Genomic DNA, 19914 nt, shown 5'->3' on the forward strand with positions numbered 1-19914 from the left:
AGGAAGAGGGAATATTAATGCATACTCAAGGCAGAGGGGTATTAATTTTTTCTTATAAAAAATCACTGACTGGACTTAGAATATGCAGTCAACCCTCACTTTACGCGGTTAATGTAACCCACAGGGTACCGCGGAAAGTGAGAAACGCGTAAAGTGAATAACATAACATATGGGATTAATTGAAATAGAGACCGGGCCGACCCCCAAACTCCACTTTTTGACGACACACAACTATGATGTAGTAAAAATATTATCTTAACTTTATGATGGTATGCACACACAATTAATAATTAAGAGAAATATCAATAATATTAGGTTTTTTAACACTTACATTAGTAGAAAAGATGGCTGGGCACACGGGGATGGGCGGTTGGTTCCGAGGCAGAGGGCAGATTATTGGCCCTCACCTGTATCACTATCCACCACAGAGGCTTGCAGGGCCTCTTTGTCAAACCCCCCAAAGTCCATACAAGTCCATATCCTCACCATAATTATCACTATCACTGACTTGGGCCGGCTGTGGTGGGTGGCGGGTGAAGAACTGGTAATGTTTTGATGACTGGGCGACCTTGTGTGCACCATGTTCACGCCGCTTACACAACATGGCGGATGGTGGGAGGTTTGGATCCAAAAATAGCGCGGCTCGCCAGCTGCTCTCCGCGTAAAGGGGTACGCGCACCGCGGAATGTGAGCATCCTGGGTTCCGGCAGGGCACCGCGTAAACGTGGAAACGCGGAATGTGGGACCGCGTAAAGTGAGGGTTGACTGTAACTTGCATTGCTAAAATTCTTGTAAGACAGCGATTAATTTGAATATAAACATCCCTTATTTTGCACCAGACATAATAATTTTAGTGATTAACTTAGTTCATTTGAGTACAAGTTGTGATAATTTATGTGGTTGCAATTTCAAAGCTTTGTGACATCACTAATGTATAATGAGTCTCCATATGCTCTGGTTTATTCATTGATCAGTTGTCTAAGTGCAAAAGTAGCCCTGTTATAAGACAGTGGTTTAGTAGTGCTGTTAATGTGTGTGCTGTGTAAGTGTCTTGGCATGTCACCTCACCACCTGACTCCTGAACAAACTCTTCATCGACTTCTTCAAATCCTACAATGTGCTTGGCAAGCTCAAAATACACACGCACACATGGGAATTAAGACAACATGCAGTCACGTGACTGCATGGAGGCGAATTAAAAGATCAGCTGTTGAGGAGCTAATCGCTCAGCAACACTGGTGCATGTTATCACTCCTTTCCACTCCATCTCTCTAATCACCCACACCTTTCTAACTCCATATTCTAAAATGTTATGTAACGTAGTGTTGAAGGGATACAACTTTGCTCATTTATAATTAAACTTATCACACTCTCCCTAAAAATATTTTAGGTTTTGTGTTTATTAAAGACATCTTCAGGTCATGAGACCTACTAATCCTCCACCCAAGAAAGGGTGACCTGACATTCAATAGGTCAGTAATATGACACCGCTAATCCCCCACCCTACGTCCACCTGACATTGAGTCACATCAGGTCCTCCCCCCCAAAAAATATTTTAACTTACATCTTTATTCAGGACATTTTCAGAAAATTCTCTCGATTTTCAACCCCTTAAAATTTGTTCCCAAAGCCAGAAATTTTGGGAAAATTCCGGCTTTGGGAATGATTTTCCGAGCAAATTTCAATTCCAGCTATCGGAAATTTCCGGGTTTGAGGGATTCCGGCTAACGGAGATATACTGTATTATGTAATGTTATGTTATCAACGTCACAGGGTCCCAAAGCGACGCCAAAGCCAGTCTCTGTTACAACTACAAATCATTCGTGTGTGCTTAAGTGTTTTTGCTCTAAAACTGTACTCTATCCATTCAAAATGGCTTCCAAGCACCCATCAAGTGCTACTGATGCTAGTGTAGTGAAGGGGCAACATAAGACCATTACCCCTGCTACGAAAATGGATGTATTAACCTGATTTGAAAAAGGGGAACGTGCTGTGGACATAGCCGCTGTGCTTGGTCTAACCCCCACAACAGTGTGTACTATCCGGACCAACGCTGACAAGATTAAGGTTAGTGCTGGAAGTGGTTCTTCTCCGAGTGCTACTAAGACGACTCATACTAGAAGCACTGTGATAGAGGAGGTGGAAAAGATGCTGGCAAAGTGGATGGAGGACCAGAATCAACGCAATGCCCCTGTGAGCCTTATGGTTATCCAGCATAAGGCCAGATCACTGTTCGACAACTTAAAAGGCAGAAGAGGGTGAAGGATCGAAGAAAGAGATCTTTACGGCCAGCCGAGGATAGTTTCAACGATTTAAGCATCATTATAACTTCCACAATATTAAGATGACTGGTAAAGCTGCCAGTTCAGATATGGTTGAAGCCGAGACATTCCCGCCAGAATTCAAACGGATTAACCAGCAAGGAGGCTACTCACCGAAGCAAGTCTGCAATGTGGACGAGACTGGTCTCTTTTGGAAGAGGATGCCTGAGAAAACCTATATCTCCAGGAGGAGAAAAAGAGCGCCAGGTTTTAAAGCAGCAACAGACCGCTTGACGCTGCTGCTTGGCGCGAACGCTGTCGGTGACTTCATGCTGAAGCCTATGCCGATATCTCGCGCTGCCATCCTACGGGCCCTGAAAGGTTACTCTAAGGATCACCTTCCTGTCATTTGCAAGGCAAACAAAAAGGCATGGATAACCAGAACCATATTTAGCCAGTGGTAAAACGTGTACCCCATCCCTGCACTGAAGGAATATTGTGCCAAGGAGAACCTTAACTTCAAAATTCTTCTGATCCTTGACAATGCTGCAGCTCATCCTCCCAATCTCGACGACTTGCATGACAGTTTAAAAGTTGTATTCCTGCCTTCCAACAGGACAACACTGATGCAGCCTATGGACCAAGGCGTCATCGCCGCATTCAAGGCGTATTATTTATGCCATACCATGGCCCAGCTGCTCAAGGCTACAGACGGAGAAAATAAACCAACAATCCGAGAATATTGGCGCGGTTTCAACATTCTTCATGCAACTGAAAACATTGGCAAGGCATGGGAAGAGGTTTCAGAAAGTTGCCTGAATGGTGTGTGGTGTAAACTGTGGCCAGAATGCATCAACAGTTTTACGGGATTCACGGACTTCGTCCCAGCTGTAAATAGGGATATCCACAGCTTGGCTAGACAGGCATGCTTTGATGAGCTGGAATCAGAGGATACTGAAGATGTCCTGGTATCCCATACAGAAGAGCTTACCAACAAAGATCTGCAACAACTAACAGAATACAGTCCCCTTGAAGACGACGACGATGAAGAAGAACCTCAACGAACGCTAACTGCCAAGAGGTTGGCAGAATCGTTCAACATGTTCCAGCAAGCAATGCAAATGCTTCTAGATGACGACCCAAACAGAGAACGTAACTCAAAGGTTCAACGCAGCATTGAGGACAGTCTTGGTTGCTACATCGAGATCTATAAGAAGAAGATAAGTAGCACCAAGCAGCCAACACTGGATTAATTTTTTCGTCGCGGGACAGCAGAAGACTCTTCACAACAGCCGGCAGTCGAGGAGGAGCAAACAACAACGGAGGAGGAACCCTAGTCAGAACAGGAGGAGGGGGAGGCAGCCGCAGAGTCTCAGTGACTCACCACCCTCCTCTCCCGCCCTTCCTCCTCCTCCGCTCCCGTCATCCTCCTCCTTCGCTCCACTACCCACCACACACTCAATCTACCATCTCCGCCTGTCAGTGAGTACCAATACAAACTTAGTACTGTAGTTCTATATACTGTTTTCTATAGAAATGGCAATGATTTTCTGTATATGTAACTTTTTTCATGGGGCAAAGGGAGGCTCTGGAACGTAACTCCCGTATTTTATCTATTTCTTATGGGGAAAATTGATCCACTTAACATTGTTTCGCTCAACGTCGCGTTTTCAGGAACTTAACCCCGACGTTAAGCGAGTACTGTACTTTTCCTTGATCCATGGATTTCTTGAATAAGAATCTTAGTGGAGTGCACATCTCATATTCTACCTTTTTTTTCACCTTGGTCTGTGTTCCTTTCACTCTGAGGATGTAGTATGTGATTGCTATCTCTCTTAATTCACTTTCAACCTGAGGTATACACCCTCCTAGGTCAAAGTTTCCCAATCAGGGGTCCATGGACCCCCAGGGGTCCAGAGAGTGTTTTCTAAGGGGTCAATGGCTTTAAAGCTAGCATGGTAAGCTAACCTTACTCAGCTACATTTGCTGCAGGTGAATAATTTTGAAGATATTCAGAAAATCTTATGCATTTTACACAATTTCAAAATAAGTTTCCAGTTTGGATTAATTTTTAACACAATTAAAAAAATTTCATAATTCTGGAATTAACTTACTAAAATCTAAGTAAATCTGAGAACTAAAAAGGTTAACTAAAGGAAAAGATTTCATATGCCTGGTGTTCCTGTAAACTTGCTTGGTAATGCAAAGTGAGAAAAATTTTGAGAACTACTGTCCTTGGTACAGGCATGTTATCCAGCATCTCTTGTGTGAACACTGATATGAGGTCTCCCATGATATTGTGGAAGATTTCACACATCAACAAATGAGAACAATGTTGAAGTTGTAATGCAATCAGAGATGCTGATATTTTAAAATTTTACACAAATAAAAATGATTTATTTGATTTAAATAGGATTTTATTTATTTCAATAAAAATTTGTAAATTTTTAAATCAGATTTTCTCCTTGGTTGACGTACAACTATTCCTAGTCTTCTCCTCCTATACACTTGTTCATTCAAAACAAAGGAACCACCTTGGTCCAGCAAAAGCAGCAAAACCTTTCTTTCTTTTTAAGTCTTTAAATGCAGACACTGGTCATGGTTACAAAGATGCTCAATAAAATTAGAACTTATTGTTTGCATTGTGTGACTTAGCAAAGACTAGGAAACATTAGAGTTTGATTTGTATAAATATTAAATGTCATGTTGTATCCAAGTGTTGTGATTTTGTTGGTTTTGCTTTGTTTTTCTATTTGCAACTCTGAAGTAAGTCTAAAACAAGTTATTAGTGCCTTTAATACTTAACTACAATCCATATGTTTAAATAGAGGTTCAGTACAGGTATACCCTGAAAACTGATGCCCCAATAACTGCTGACTCACATAACCAACAATTACATATAGGGAAAATACCTCGCAGTTTTGTCGATACCCGGGAGATCCAACGTTTGGGAGAGATGCGGCAAAACTGTTTTGAATTTGGCGAGCAGTGGCATGGTGTGAATTTTTGCCATGAAAGGGCTCTGTGTGCTGTCTCTGACTCATTCCCACCTCTGTGGTCTTGTTTACATTTACCAGGAGTCTCTGACTACAAGTTTTTTCGTTATTTCCGACTTTGTGTGTTATGCAATCATGCCTAAATGCTCCAGTGATAGTTCCTCTTGTGCTGCACCCCTAAGGGGCAGCTTGATGTGATGTGATAAAGCATAATAAGAGTGGTGATGGACCAGCAAAGATTGGTATAAACTTGAACTTGCCACCCTTGGCTGTCTGTACCATCCTCAACACAGGTAAATAAGTCTCAATTTATGTTTTGCATTGCTTATTTAAGGCTCATTATGCTTGCTTTATGTCTGTTTTATTTTCTTACTTGACAATGTGCACGACAAAGTTTTTGGGGAGTGGACAGTCCCTAATCTCATGAATTTTTTATATTTTTATGGGATTAATTGTTTCGATAGTTAATTGTTGATTCACTAACCAACGACTTTTCCCGGTCCCTATATGCGTAGGTTATCAGGGTAAGCCTGTACAATAAAACATGTAGGATAAGCAAAAATATGTTACTTTTCTTAAACTTGTGTATGTTGTTTCAGTTACAAAACAATTATTGTAATTTCTGTTGTGAGAATACTGAATAGTGAGCATTGTGAAAGTGAAGGTATCTTGTGCTTAATTCTGTAGGCTACTGTGATAAAGGCATAAGATTCTATGTTTCTTTGACTGAATAATTTATAACAATACAACATATAAGCAATTATATAGTTTTTACTTCCTTCCTTTACATTTAGCAAAAAAAAAAATATTGATATAAATGATAAAAAAAATATTCGGATTTCAATAATGATTAAATTCAAACAACCCTAAATGCAATCTTTCATGCAATTGCCATGAAAATCTGTAAGGCAGTGTGTGTGAGTACATCATTTTGAGATATATATACTCTGTAAAACAAAGGGACAAATATGTGAGTGTATGTTCAGTCGTGAAGGAGTTGTGTAATGTGCACTGGATCAATGTGAGTGAAATGAAAATGTGTGTGTGTGTTTGTTTGTTATCCAGACTCGAATATTAAAAACTAAATACACATACTGTATAATGTACATATTTTTTCCTACAGCATGGAAAAAATAATTAACAAACCTCTACATGATTTTAAAAATAGGAATAAAATACAGTACTGGTATACTACATCTGGAAATAAATAAACATGGAAAACTTAAAATCAACATAATTAAAGTCATTGCAATGTCTACCATATTTGCCTGGGGGTTAATAAAGTAAATTTATGGTAATAATGGCTTACACATACCAAATGTTAATGACATATAATTTCCAAATGAATTATGCACCTGAACATCTGGAATTTGAGTGAATAAATTCATAGTAGTACAGTAATTACAAAACACATATGATAAACCCTCCTTCCCACAAGTATTATGAAATGGTTTTGAAAGATTTTTTTTTTTATGAAGTATATGACAAACAATGATATTAATAAATACATTGATATACAGTATCATAAACTCTAAGACATAATAGAGTAGCTGAATCTGTAATGAGGTCAAGCAAGAATAGACCTGGACTACAGTGTACAGCAGTCTGAGCTGAGGCATAGATATCAGGCAGAGAGCAGTCATGCACAAAATATTTTACCTTCTGTAATGTTAGGTATCTGATCTTGATCTTTCCATCCGAGTTTATCTGGCGTGGAGGCACACGAGGCTAGTTGGAGGTTAACCATTAATGCCATTATCTAATTACCAATATTCCAATATACCTGTACATGATCTTTTCTTTGATACTGCCATTTCTCGTAAAAATTCATTGTAGAACAATAAATCCATGCTAAATTTAATGTTAATTTACATATATTTTCAACATCAAAATTTATGTTTCCCTAAATTTAATGAGCACTTTTTCTATTCCTACCATTCACATCTTTCCTGTAATGCTTATTACTCTTCCCAAATGCTAGTTAAGACATTTTTTCCTTATATTTTTTCACTGTTGATGGTACATTATTATCAAAAGCTTATCAAATTAACATATCAGTCAGAGGAAGATATATTAAGTTAAATATTATCAAGACAGTTTTGTCACAGCATTTCTCTAACACACTGACACATAACTGAGCAATCTAACTTCCCCAGCCAAAACATATACAGTACAGTACAGTACAGGGGTATTATCAATTATAACTTTTATACTTCAAATTAGTATACACAAAATTTCAAGTATGATATTTTACCCATGCCTTTTCTAATGTTATAAAGGATGTTTATTTCCACGGAGTGACTGATTAGCCTAGACAATCTCCATCACATTTTCCTAGCATTAGCTCTTGAAATTCATACAGCTGTGCCTAACTGCATTCATTCATCCACTTCTCTCTATCCCTGTCTGTAGCTACGCCTCCATCCCTCTGCCTATGTAATTCAATCCATTCAATTATCTCTCACTTTGTCCTAACCCGCCTCATAATTCCTCCCTTTAACCTTTATGCTACATCATCCCATCCATCCTTTTAATTTCTCTGCCAATTCCTGCCTCGTCTTGTCATCCTTCAATTCATACTTTATCACTTCATATATTCACTTAATTTATCTTCTATCCTGTCATCACCCATGTATGCTCTCTAATTATACTTTCCACCATGCGCTGACCATCTCATAGCTTAACCCATCAGTTAATAACTTCTTTTTTGCCCTTTTACACAAAAATCTTCATTTCTCCTACATTCTAATGTTATGATTAAACATTCAAATCTAGTTCTCCTTTTATTCACTAAATCAACGTTATTATATATCCATGTTTTGTTCCCCACACAATAAAGATTGCAACTTCATACCTTTCAACAAACTTTACATTTGGCTCTTTATATCATCTAACATTATTCATCAAGATGATCAGGAACTTACCAACATTTTACTGCTATTTTTTATAATTCAGAACCCATTCTTTCAACTTCAAAAAAATACAGGAGTGCTTTGATTTATGAAACCTTGATTCATGAAAATTCACTAGCACAAAGAAAAAAAATTCTTTCCTGCACTTCAGTATATGAACAAAAACCTCTTTCATGAAAAAAAATTTATGCTATTTTTTTAAGCATCGGAAGATGCCGAGTTGCTGATACAGGCATCTAAGAGCATCCCGTGCTGAACACAGACCGTAAGCAATGTACTGTAGTGTAGGCTAGTGTGTTTATATATACATATACACTACTGTATACCCTCCTTAATTCAACAAGAAATGGGCTCTGGGTCATTCGAATTACCAAAAAATCCTTATTAATAAGTTCAGAATATTTTAACATTACTGTATTTGAAAATTTTTAAATTTTTGTGTTAAATTTCTGTTCAGTTTCTGCACCTTATTCGGATCATTACAATGAGTGTTCCTCATTATTCCAACCAACAAACATAATCAGTTACCATGCCTTGGTTGCCACATAAAATATTCCATTTACAACTAATGTGCAAATATAAATTTGTTTTAAAATATACATACAGTGATAATAAAGTAAATAATACACTAATAAATAAATGCCACACCTACATTGTGAGGTGAGTTGATAATATGTAGATGATATTCCAAAAGTGTAATGGACACACTGGTAAATGAAGGAAAAACCCACATTGGATAAATAAGACAAAATTTTATTGTTGATATACAGTGATATCCCCGTTAGCTGGAACAATTTGTGCAGAGCACTTCCGGGGATGAGAGATTTCCGGTTAACCAGACGACTTTCCCAAGCCCGGAACAATTCCACAGCCCCGGATATATTTCCGGTTACTGGAAAAAACTTTCCGAGCGTCTAAACTATGCATCATGCACAGACAAACACTAGCCCACATCCTCAGAATGCTTCTGCGTGCTGGGGAGTTTTCCAAGAGTCTAAACTAAAAATCTATATGATATGGTTGCGAATGAAGTTGTGTTACATCAAGGACTGGTATTTTCCACTCCTTTGGAGCAGTGGGGGATTCGTGGATCATGTGTAACTAACTTGACCTGACACAATGTCAGGTGGAGGTAGGGTGGGGTATTAGTGATCTCATAATACTGAACTTCTGATACAATGTCAGGTCACCCATTGTCAGGTGGGGGATTAATGAGTCTGAGGACCTGAAGATGTCTTGAATACACATGAAAGCTAAAATACAGTATTTTTTATATTTACACTTATCGCATTATATCCCTTCAACATTATGTTACATAATATTTTAAAATGAGGAGTGGGTGATTGGAGAGATGGAGTGGTAACATGCACCAGTGTTGCCAAACGCTAAGCTCCTCAACAGCTGATCTTTTAATTCACCACCATGTAGTTAACCGCACATAAATTTATGTCATACAATATAGGGGTGTGTGGGTGGTGTTAGTGTGTCTGGGTGTGATGTTGTGGTATTAATTAATAAATAAGCAAAATTGTATCTTCAATGACAGTTGTTTGATGAATAGCAGCGTACTACAATTGTCACTACTATTCATCAAACTACTGTACTGTCATTAGTCATTAACAACACAATGTTGTTTATTTATTATTCATTAACTAATACCCCAACACCACATCATACACAAACACAACATCTAGTTTACAGTCTTTTGTGTGAGATACTGAGTTGGACGGAGGCAGGGAGTACGCAGGGGGAGGGGGGGGGGTCAGGGAAGCAAGAAGGCTGGCACTCCCCTTTTCACCAATGATGACCCTCTTATGGTGTATGTTTTATCATGATTAATATAAAATATTAAACACATTAAACCCAAATTATTACAGTAAACATATCTTTATTAATTAATAGTAAAAAAATTAAAGTAAAACATTTTACAATGGGAATAAGCAGACATGGAGAGGCAGGAACCTTTTTGGAGGGTGAGAGGTCAGTTCCCTCCCTCCCCAAACCTCCATGATGCAATATTTCGTAATTTTTCTACACATGTTATAGCACAGTTCATATAAGGAACAATAATTATCCCATAGATTGGGAAAACAGTTTAGAAGTGTATAAATCATCATGTGTCACAGAAAGACTTCTGGTTGAAGCAAGTTTGATTAGGGAAAGGAATTCTATAAACCTTAGTGATGGTAAGTACAAAACTGATAATATGTTACACAAATTTATTTGCCAGTGGCCCAAGGTTAAAAATGCTTTGAAAGCATTTGAGGTAGATGTAGGATAGATGATTAGTGGGTCTCATATTTTTTACCTGACTTGACATGACTAGTTACATCGCCCATTCTAATAAGCTCCTCTTATGTTTGCGATGGTGGTGGTGTGAGGGTTAGTGGATGTCATGGGTTTGACCTGACCTCATGTTTTGTAAGGTCACCCTGTGTACATAAGCCTCTCTCAGTCTCAGTCCTAGTAATTCAGTTGCCTCTGAATATGTCTTGAATAAAGATGAAAACTAAGGTGCTCCATTGTTTCCCATTTTCCTGTGTGATTTTAGCAAGCTGTTATAGCACAGTATTTAATATTTTATATTATCAATGATAAAACATACACCAGAAGTGGCTGATCATATGAGAATATATAATACAGTATAAAAAATGTTGGAGGGTGTGTGTGTTGGTCTATAACGCTGTATTGGTACTATTAGTAGTTAGGGCCTTTTTCTTGAAATTTACAAAATGCTTTAATGAAAATGAATGGAAACTAGAAATTAATTGATTTATAAATTGCAAGAATTTGGATGGTCCATCATTATTTTTATTTTTTCATAAATACTGTATATACGTACGTATATTCAAAAAGTTTCCTGAAAATCTCTTGATATTAAACCGTATTACAGTGAGTTCTGCTATAACGCGTGTTTTGACAACGCGAATTGGCTCTAACGCGATTTATGAATAGAGGAACAATATTTGTAAAACGCGAACGCGTTTGCTCTAACACGATTCCACTGGAACGGTTGTTGTGGCTTGGCGCGGGGTTATGCAGTGTTTACAGTTCACGTTCGACATCACATGTTCAATTGAGTTATGTGTTTTGTTTGTGAAGAATTGTAGAAGTACTGTAATTTACGTAATATTTATGTATACAGATACCTGTACAGTATATGTAAATTGTAAAATTTTAAATAAAAGAGAAAAACAAATTACGTAATGTTTTACACCCACACTCTGTTTACATCACACACAGTGTTTACAGTTCACGTTTGACATCACATGTTCAAATGATTTATGTGTTTTGTTTGTGAAGAAAGCAGAAATAATTTACGTAATATTTATGTATACAGTACTGTATACCTGTACAGTATATGTAAATTGTAAAATTTTAATTAAGAGAGAAAAACAAAATACGTAGCGTTTTAGACCCGCGCGCTCTGTTTACACCACACGATCAGTCTGAAACACGTGTGAAGTTTTTAAGCGTCCTCAGTGATTTCTGATTACTGTTTCTCCAATTTTGTGACTATGGAAAAGAAGAATATCTCCGGGAAGCATTCTGGTGATCGCATTTCCGGTGGTGATCGTAAAAGAAAGGCTATAACACTTGAAGAAAAGCTCGATGTTGTCAAGCATTTTGAAAATAAGGAAAGAACATGTGACATTGTGCGTGCAACGGGAATAAAGGAGTCTACTTTACGCACCATTAGAGACAATGCAGTAAAGATTAAAGCAAGCTGTATTGCTGGAAAAACCTTGAGTGTTAGCAAAAGTGTGAGATCACGGCCAAAGGAACTTGAGGAGATGGAATGGCTTCTAAGTGTTTGGATAGAACAGTGGTTCCCAAACTGGGGGCCATGGCCCCCTGGGGGGCCATACAGCAAAATTTAGGGGGCCATAAGCTGAGGCTATGTACACATAAAAATCCCAAGCCCCACCACACTAGAACAGCCAGTCAGCAGCTGAGCCAGCCAGAGATATGGATTGGGAGAGGGGGGCCAACTTCCTCACCATTAAAGAGAAAGCCTTATCAATATATGAGGACCTAAAGAAAACAGCTGAAAATCCTGATGATGTGGTTGCCTTTAGTGCTAGTAGTGGATGGTTTTCTGGTTTTAAGAACCGCTATGTGTTTCATAATGTAAAGTTATGTGGTGAAGCAGCAAGTGCCGACGAAGCAAATGCCCGGGCATTTCCTCCCAATGTAAAGAAATTGATTCAGGAAGAAGGCTACACCTTAGACCAAATTTTTAATTTGGATGAAACAGGTTTATACTGGAAGCGCATGCCAGCAAGAACTTACATTTCCAAGAATGAAGCACATGCTCCAGGCTTTAAGACTGCGAAGGACCGTGTGACAGTGTTGTTGGGTGCAAATGCTAGTAGAGACTTAAAGCTTAAGCCTGTGTTGGTGTATCACTCTGTCAACCCGCGAGCTTTAAAGGGTTGCATAAAGTCTACTCTAGGTATTCACTTTAGGTCAAGCAAAAAAGGTTGGATGACGGGACAAATATTTTCTGACCTTCTTGTGGATGTTTTTGAAAATGTTTTTAAAAAATATTGCAAGAAGAAGAATATAGATTTTAAGATTCTCCTCATTTTAGATAATGCGCCAAGCCACCCTCCCACCATTGCTGAGCTTTCTGACAATATCAAAGTGCTCTTTTTACCTCCAAATACAACATCTCTCCTTCAACCAATGGACAAAGGAGTAATAGCAGCCTTCAAAGCCTATTATTTGAGGTATACATTTAAGAAACTTATTGCAGCTACTGAGGAAGGAAATGATAAGGCCAGTGTTCTTCAATTTTGGAAAAATTTCAACATCAAGCATGCAATTGACATCATTGTGGAGACCTGGGGTGAAGTAAGTAAGGACTGCTTGAGTGGAGTTTGGATTTTACAGGCTTTGATGCATCAGAGGAGCTCCAAAAAATTAAAGAAAATTGTGTTTCTCTTACAAAGCAAGTTGGCTTTGCTGAAGTGGAAAGCGCTGATGTTGAGGAACTGCTCAAGTCCCACTGTGAAGACCTCTCTACAGAAGGTCTACAAAAACTTGTTGCTGCTGGGGAAATAGAAGATGCCGAAGATGAAGAAGTCCAGGATGCAAAACCACGAGAGCTTCCCACTTCTGTTTTGTCTTCTATCCTGAGGGAAGTTGATAAGCAGTTGCAGATCTTGGAAGACAATGACTACAATGCAGAAAGGAGCAGGATTGCAGTTCGTGGTGTTAAATATTTTTTGGCACCTTATGAACAGCTTCTTTGTGAAAGAAGAAAGACGGCAAAGCAGCAAACATTAGACGTCTTTATAAGTCAACCCCCAAGAAGCAGACTGAAGACACTGAACCACAGCCATCCACTTCTGGAATTAGACGTTTTTTTCGTCCCAACCATGCAACCAAAACTGCACCTGATGATGATGATACTGATGATGACGATGACAACTGTCAAATCCTGTCTGCATGTCTCCTCAACCTCAACATCAACCTTCTCCCCCATCAAGTTATATTCATATTTTTTCAAGGTAAAGTGTAACATTTACTGTATGATTTCATTATAAGATATGAATGTAACATTAATTTAGACTGTGCTATCCTTTGTGTTAGGCTAACTACGAAAATTTTTTCGATTTTGAGTAATCTGCACCTAACCCTATTTTCTCCATAAGCCCTGTTATTTCTATAACGCGAATTTCTATAACACGATGTTTTACAAGAACACAACTATCGCGTTATAGCAGAACTGACTGTACTCAATAATGAGTCATCCATCCTGCCACACGTTGACTTGTATTTCATGAACTACATATACACGTACCTGCAGTGATCTCCTGTCGAGGGGGGGTAGGGGTGCAGTCGGTATCTCATAGCCATTTGGACAGGACTGATTCACGTCAGCTTCCAGTTGCCATTTAGGGATTTTTCCAAAGCAATTATCCATTAATATTTGGGATGAAATGAGCAGGTATTAGAGCTTATTGGATTGATTTTGTGTACAGTGGTCTCTCGGTTAACAAATTTCGGTTAACGAATTACCTTCCATAAGAACCTTCAATTCGGTTAACGAACAAAAATTTGATTAAAGAAAACCTTACGAAAATCACGCTTTGTTGTGAGCATCAGCTGATCAGCTGATGGGCTAATCTGCCAATTCAGTAATCTGTTCTATGTTTACATTCGTTTCCAGTGGAGAAAATACCAAGAAGGTTGTGTTCTTTAATATTTGTGCATGTTTTATATTAAAATTATTAGTCATTTTAACATTTATTTAACATATTGATAATATATGCAGTACAGGAACTAGTTTGTTGTGCACCCATCAGATGCGTGAGTCGGTCACAAGGCGTCATTTGGGCTTTGAAAACAGTGAAGAGAGCATCTATTTTGTTGGTGTCTTGAATATTTTTGCATTTTTTACTGAAATTATTGGACATTCTGAACTTTAGTTAACATATTAATAATATATAGCGCAGTGCAGTGTTGATTTAAATGAAATAATCTTGAATTACACCTAGTGAAATTACTGCATCAAGCATGGGTCCCCTGAAAGGTGATTTCTCCTCCATCCCCATTTCCTTCTCTTCTCCTTTCTCCTCCACCCCCACTTCTAATTCCCATCATAGTCATCAACCAGGAACCTTCTTCATAAACACCTCAAAGTAAGTATACTTTACTGCATTTTTTTTTTTACTTTGTATGTACTTTTCGGTGAGCTGGAACCAATTACCCAATATCCCATTGAAACAATGGATTCGGTTAACGAAATTTTCGGTTTACGAACGACCTTCTGGAATGAAATGTGTTCGTTAACCGAGGGACCACTGTACATTAAAGTCTTGACTAACAATGGTTGTAGATGTACTGTAGTAAAATTAACGTAAAAATACTGTTAGTAGCATTTATTTAATGTTATGTAGTGTGTGTGCAGTAGAAATGACCAGGCAGTCATACACACGCAGATGTGCTGGGGGTGTGTGAGTGGTGTTTGTTGAAGTGTGTTTGTGTGTGATGTGTAGGAGGGTAGGGTCGCGTGGTCAGTCCAACCCCCCTACCTCACTCAAGAGTGGCTAATTGTGATAGGGAGGTGAATTGATACCAAAATGATCCTTAATAAATTCTCCCAAATTGTTTGTAATAAGATTAATAATTTTACACACACACACACACACACACACACACACACACACACACACACACACACACACACAGAAAAGGGCGTGCAGAATCATGCTCGGAGCAGAATACTCCGGCTACACCAACGCTCTCTCCACCCTGGAAATGCCATCCCTCAGTGACCTCCACCACCAAGCACTGGAAAAGTTTGGCAGCCAATTAATGCACCACCCTCGTCATCGCCACCACCTGCCGCCCCCCACCCAACTCGCGCAGTCCGCCACCACAACAAAATTCAGCCCATAAGAGCCCGCACCGATAGATATAAGAACAGCACCATCCCATCTATAGTTAAAATAATAAACAACTCCTGATTTATGTACTGTACAGCCCTGTAAATGTATTCAATGCATATTATATCATTTTGTCTAAATCAAATGTAAGTCTGTATATTTTCAGCCACAGGATGCAACTCTATTAATAAACCGTTTATTATTATTTACACACACACAAGTGCGCACACACACACACACACACACACACACAGGGGAATTGGTGGGTCTTATGACCTGAAGATGTATTGAATGAAATTTTTTACCTGAGGTATATACATAGTACTATACTGTATTGTATATAAGGGTACAGGTATTAATAAGCACAGATTATTACAGTAATGTATCTGTATTAATTAATGGAAAACAAACAGTACAGTATACACAGTGAGGACCCTTTATGCGGACGGCAGGGATGGGGGGAGTCGCAGTTACTTTTACCCTCCCTACTGGACCCTTTTTCCAGGAGGGGAGTTAAGAATTGCTCAAGGATTACAAATGAAGGAGTTAGCTTTTTCCCTTACAAAATGTCACTGCTTTGAGTCAAGAAAATATAACTTGCATTGCTGAAATTCTTGTAAGACAGCGATTAATTTGAGTATAAACATCCCATATTTTGCATCAGACATGATAATTTTATCAATTAACTTAGTACACTTTTTAGCACACACACAAACCGTGTTTTTATTAATTGTATTTTTTTTGGTGGGGGGATGGTGTCGCAGTCACTTTTACCCTCAATAGACCCTTCTCCCTCTGGCTGGTAGTAGATGGGTTGTTGACAGCAAGGAGATTAGATTAATGAATACTCCAGGCAGAGGGGTTTTAATTTTTTGCTTATAAAATGGCACTGACTAAACTTAGGAGAATATAACTTGCATTGCTAAAATTCTTGTAAAATAGCGATTAATGAGTATAACATCCTTTATTTTGCACTGAGTATATTTCAGTACACACACACACACACGGGAATTAAGGCAACAAGCATCCAGTGAGGGTCTTGTTGTGTGACTACATGGAGGCAAAATAAAAGATCAGCTGTCGAGAAGCTTATCGCTTGGCAATCATGGTGCATGTTACCACTGTTTTCCAATCCATCTCTCGAATCACCCACACCTTTCTCACTCCATATTTTAAAATGTTATGTAATGTAATGTTGAAGGGATACAACTTTGCTCATTTATACTTATACTTACCACAATCTCCCTAAAAATACTTTAGGTTTCATGTTTATTTAAGACATCTTCAGGTCATGCGACCCACTAATCCCCCCTGCCAAGAAAAGTGACCTGACATTCCATCAGAAGGTCAGTAATATGAGACCAGCTCCACCTGACATTGAGTCAGGCCAGGTAAGCCCCCCCCCCCAATGAACTTTCATCTTTATTCAAAACATTTTCAGAAAATTCTCTCGATTCTCAACCTCGGAAAATTTGTTCCCAAAGCCGGAATTTTTTTAAATTTCCGGCTTTGGGGGTGATTTTCCAAGCAAATTTCAATTCTGGCTATCGGAGATATCCAGGTTTGAGGGATTCCAGCTAACAGAGATATTACTGTACTATGACCCTGTTTAGCTAACTAACAGAACAAAGCAAGGAAGAAAGACACAGAAAATGGTAATCAGGTTACATGACCTGTCAGTGGACCCCGGACCTGAATACTGTCATGAAGAAGATTATCCCTAATCCCCACCCTAAATCAACTCTGGAGACAGTCCTGTGACCTGACTCCCTTTTTCTGTGTTTTTCTCCCTTGCTTTGTTCTGTTAGTCAGGTGAAGAGGGTACTAGTATACCAGCTCCAAGATTGTCTTTTATTTTCCAATGTGGGTTTTTACTTCATTTACCAGTGTGTCCATTACAGTTTTGGAATATCATCTACATATTATCAGCTCACCTCACATTGTAGGTATGGCATTTATTTATTATGGTCTTATTTACTTTATTATTACTACTGTATGTATTTTTTTAAAGATATTTATGTTTGTAACAGTAATTAATAAATAGAATATTTTATGTGGCAGCCAAGGAAACTTTTCAGAACTGCGTGGTTGTTTCAGCTCCATTCCAAAATCAATTTGTAAAAAAAAAAAATAAAAGAAATAAATAAAAAATAAAAATAAATTGCCAGCATAAAAGAAGCACTGGTGCATAAGACGCATCCATATTTTACAAGGAGTTTTCGGAGAAAAAAATATTAAGGACACTTCATACATTTAATAAACCAAACAATTTTAACACTCTTGGCATTTTCACATGCAAAACTGAGTACTGTACGATTTAAATTATTACTTTAGGGTTTTCATACGCAAATTTGCAAATAAAATAAAAAATAAAAAAAAATATTTTTGTTTGTTTATGAACCCAAGACAAGCAAGACACACATTTGGCAATGTCAGTACAATCTGGCAATTATGTAGACTGCACTCCAAGGTCACCACACCAGTCTCCCTCTTGTGTTTAAAAGACCCAGGATATAACATTGACCCAAATTTCCCATGCCTTGTGTTGATTTCTCATTTAATCCCTTGCCAGAGATGTTTTGTGATTTTTGTGTTTTGACTTCAGTCACTTCTTGACGTTCCTTCCCCATCTATCAGGCACTGTACTGTATATGTGTTGCTGTTGGCAGATGCACATCTTCCGCACACACTCCAAGGTTAGTCAGTTCTCTCGTGTATGGTGCACTGTCCTCCCCTTCTCACTCCACCCAGTATGTACATTGACAGGAGAAGGGAGGGTACTAAAGCACCCCAAGATTTTGGTTACATTGTGCCACAGAGCATCTAGGGCACCAGAATTAATATTCAGCATCCCCTGGTAACATTTGGTTCCCGCAATATTGACCGAGTAACACCCAACACCCAAACCCATTCATGTCAGACCACTGTATGCATACAGTATTGTCTCCACTTTTACGGTAAATCCAATGTGGTAGACTTTATTTAATTTACAGTGCAATTGTTTTTATCCAAATTCAAACCATCTGAATCTTCCAGGTATCTGAACTTTGTCCCCTTTGGTCCTGTACAGCAAAAATTATAATCTATTCCAACAATATGAATGCAACTGAAGTCATTCAATCGCGTCTGCCACCAGTAGCACTATAACCGCTTTGTTAAAAAAAATTGCTGATAAACAATAAAATTGATATAGAGCACATTCATAAAATATAATAACACATATTTTATGTACCAAAAATAGCTCCATCCACATTCAAACTATCATCTAAGTCAGCGATTTTCAACCAATGTGCCGCGAAGCATCCGTAGGTGTGCAACGGGAGTTTAAATAGCATTTGGATAGCATTTAAAAAATAGCATTTTGATACGTTTTGACATTACTTGGTACCTTTATGGAGCGCATTTATTTTCAATGATGCAATAAATAAACAAATGTGTTGTCCATTAAAAGTCCAAATGGCAGTCTTAAATTCTCTCCTTAATTCCATAGTGTAGATCCGCCGATCAAATCTATCCTTAAATACTGAAGGTGTGCCTCGACCATTTTAGTGCCTGACTCACTGTGCCTCGAGATGAAAAAGGTTGAAAATCACTGATCTAAGTGATGCCACACAGTTCAGCTGGGCAGTCAACCAGCTGACTGAGACATACGTACGTACGCGTGTGTGTGTGTTTGTGAGAGACATCACACTGGGTGGAGAGACAAGGACGAGTCGGAGGTTCTCAGCAACACAGTAATACAGCTCACTGCCTCTTGGGTTTGGGAAGGCACTCTCCCACGAGACACTTGGGGTCTGAACTGTTACTCATTTAACTGCACTTGACTGCACCACACGAGAGATAATTGTACATAATGAGTCATAGCAAGCTTGCTATTTGAGATAAAATGGTAGGATTTTTTGCATTAGCATTGTAAATAGATCATCCACAAACAGTTTAATATGAGTAATCGCGATAAAATAAGCATGAGTAGAAGGCATCATGAGACACACACCACGTGGTGCAATCGCCTTCCACTTTTTATGTTCTCCCACCCCTCCACCCTCGCCAGCAACATAAGGCAAGGTTTAAAACTCTCACAACACTGTTATAAACACAAAGGGAGACTGGTGTGGTAACCTAACCCTGGAGGCAGTCTACATAGCTGCCAGATTACACCAACATTGCCAAATGTGAGTCTTGTAAATCTAGCATTCTTACACAAACATAAAATCATTTTATTTTAATTTCTGTCTTCATATGCATATTTGCATATGAAAACCCAGAAGTGATAATTTATAAAGGTTGTTCTTTGATTTAAAGGCATAGACGGGACCTGGACCATGCTGTTAAATCCAATTTTCCGTTA

At 38.5% G+C, this 19914-nt stretch overlaps 1 protein-coding gene across 3 annotated transcripts in view; it reads right to left on the reverse strand.

Moving 5' to 3' along the window:
* Nucleotides 1-19914, reverse strand: part of LOC121880178 (F-BAR domain only protein 2-like) — a 291016-nt gene that overhangs the window by 102508 nt on the left and 168594 nt on the right. For 2 of the 3 annotated variants that reach the window (XM_042387303.1, XM_042387305.1), the window contains one exon: nucleotides 6917-6985. The exons of the other annotated variant lie outside the window; for it this stretch is intronic. In XM_042387303.1, coding sequence (XP_042243237.1) covers nucleotides 6917-6985 — 69 coding nt within the window. The remainder of the gene's footprint in view (nucleotides 1-6916; nucleotides 6986-19914) is intronic. 3 annotated transcript variants of the gene reach the window in all.

This window comes from Homarus americanus, unplaced genomic scaffold, assembly GCF_018991925.1.
Source record: "Homarus americanus isolate GMGI-L3 unplaced genomic scaffold, GMGI_Hamer_2.0 scaffold30108, whole genome shotgun sequence".
NCBI classification, from domain to species: Eukaryota; Metazoa; Arthropoda; class Malacostraca; order Decapoda; family Nephropidae; genus Homarus; species Homarus americanus.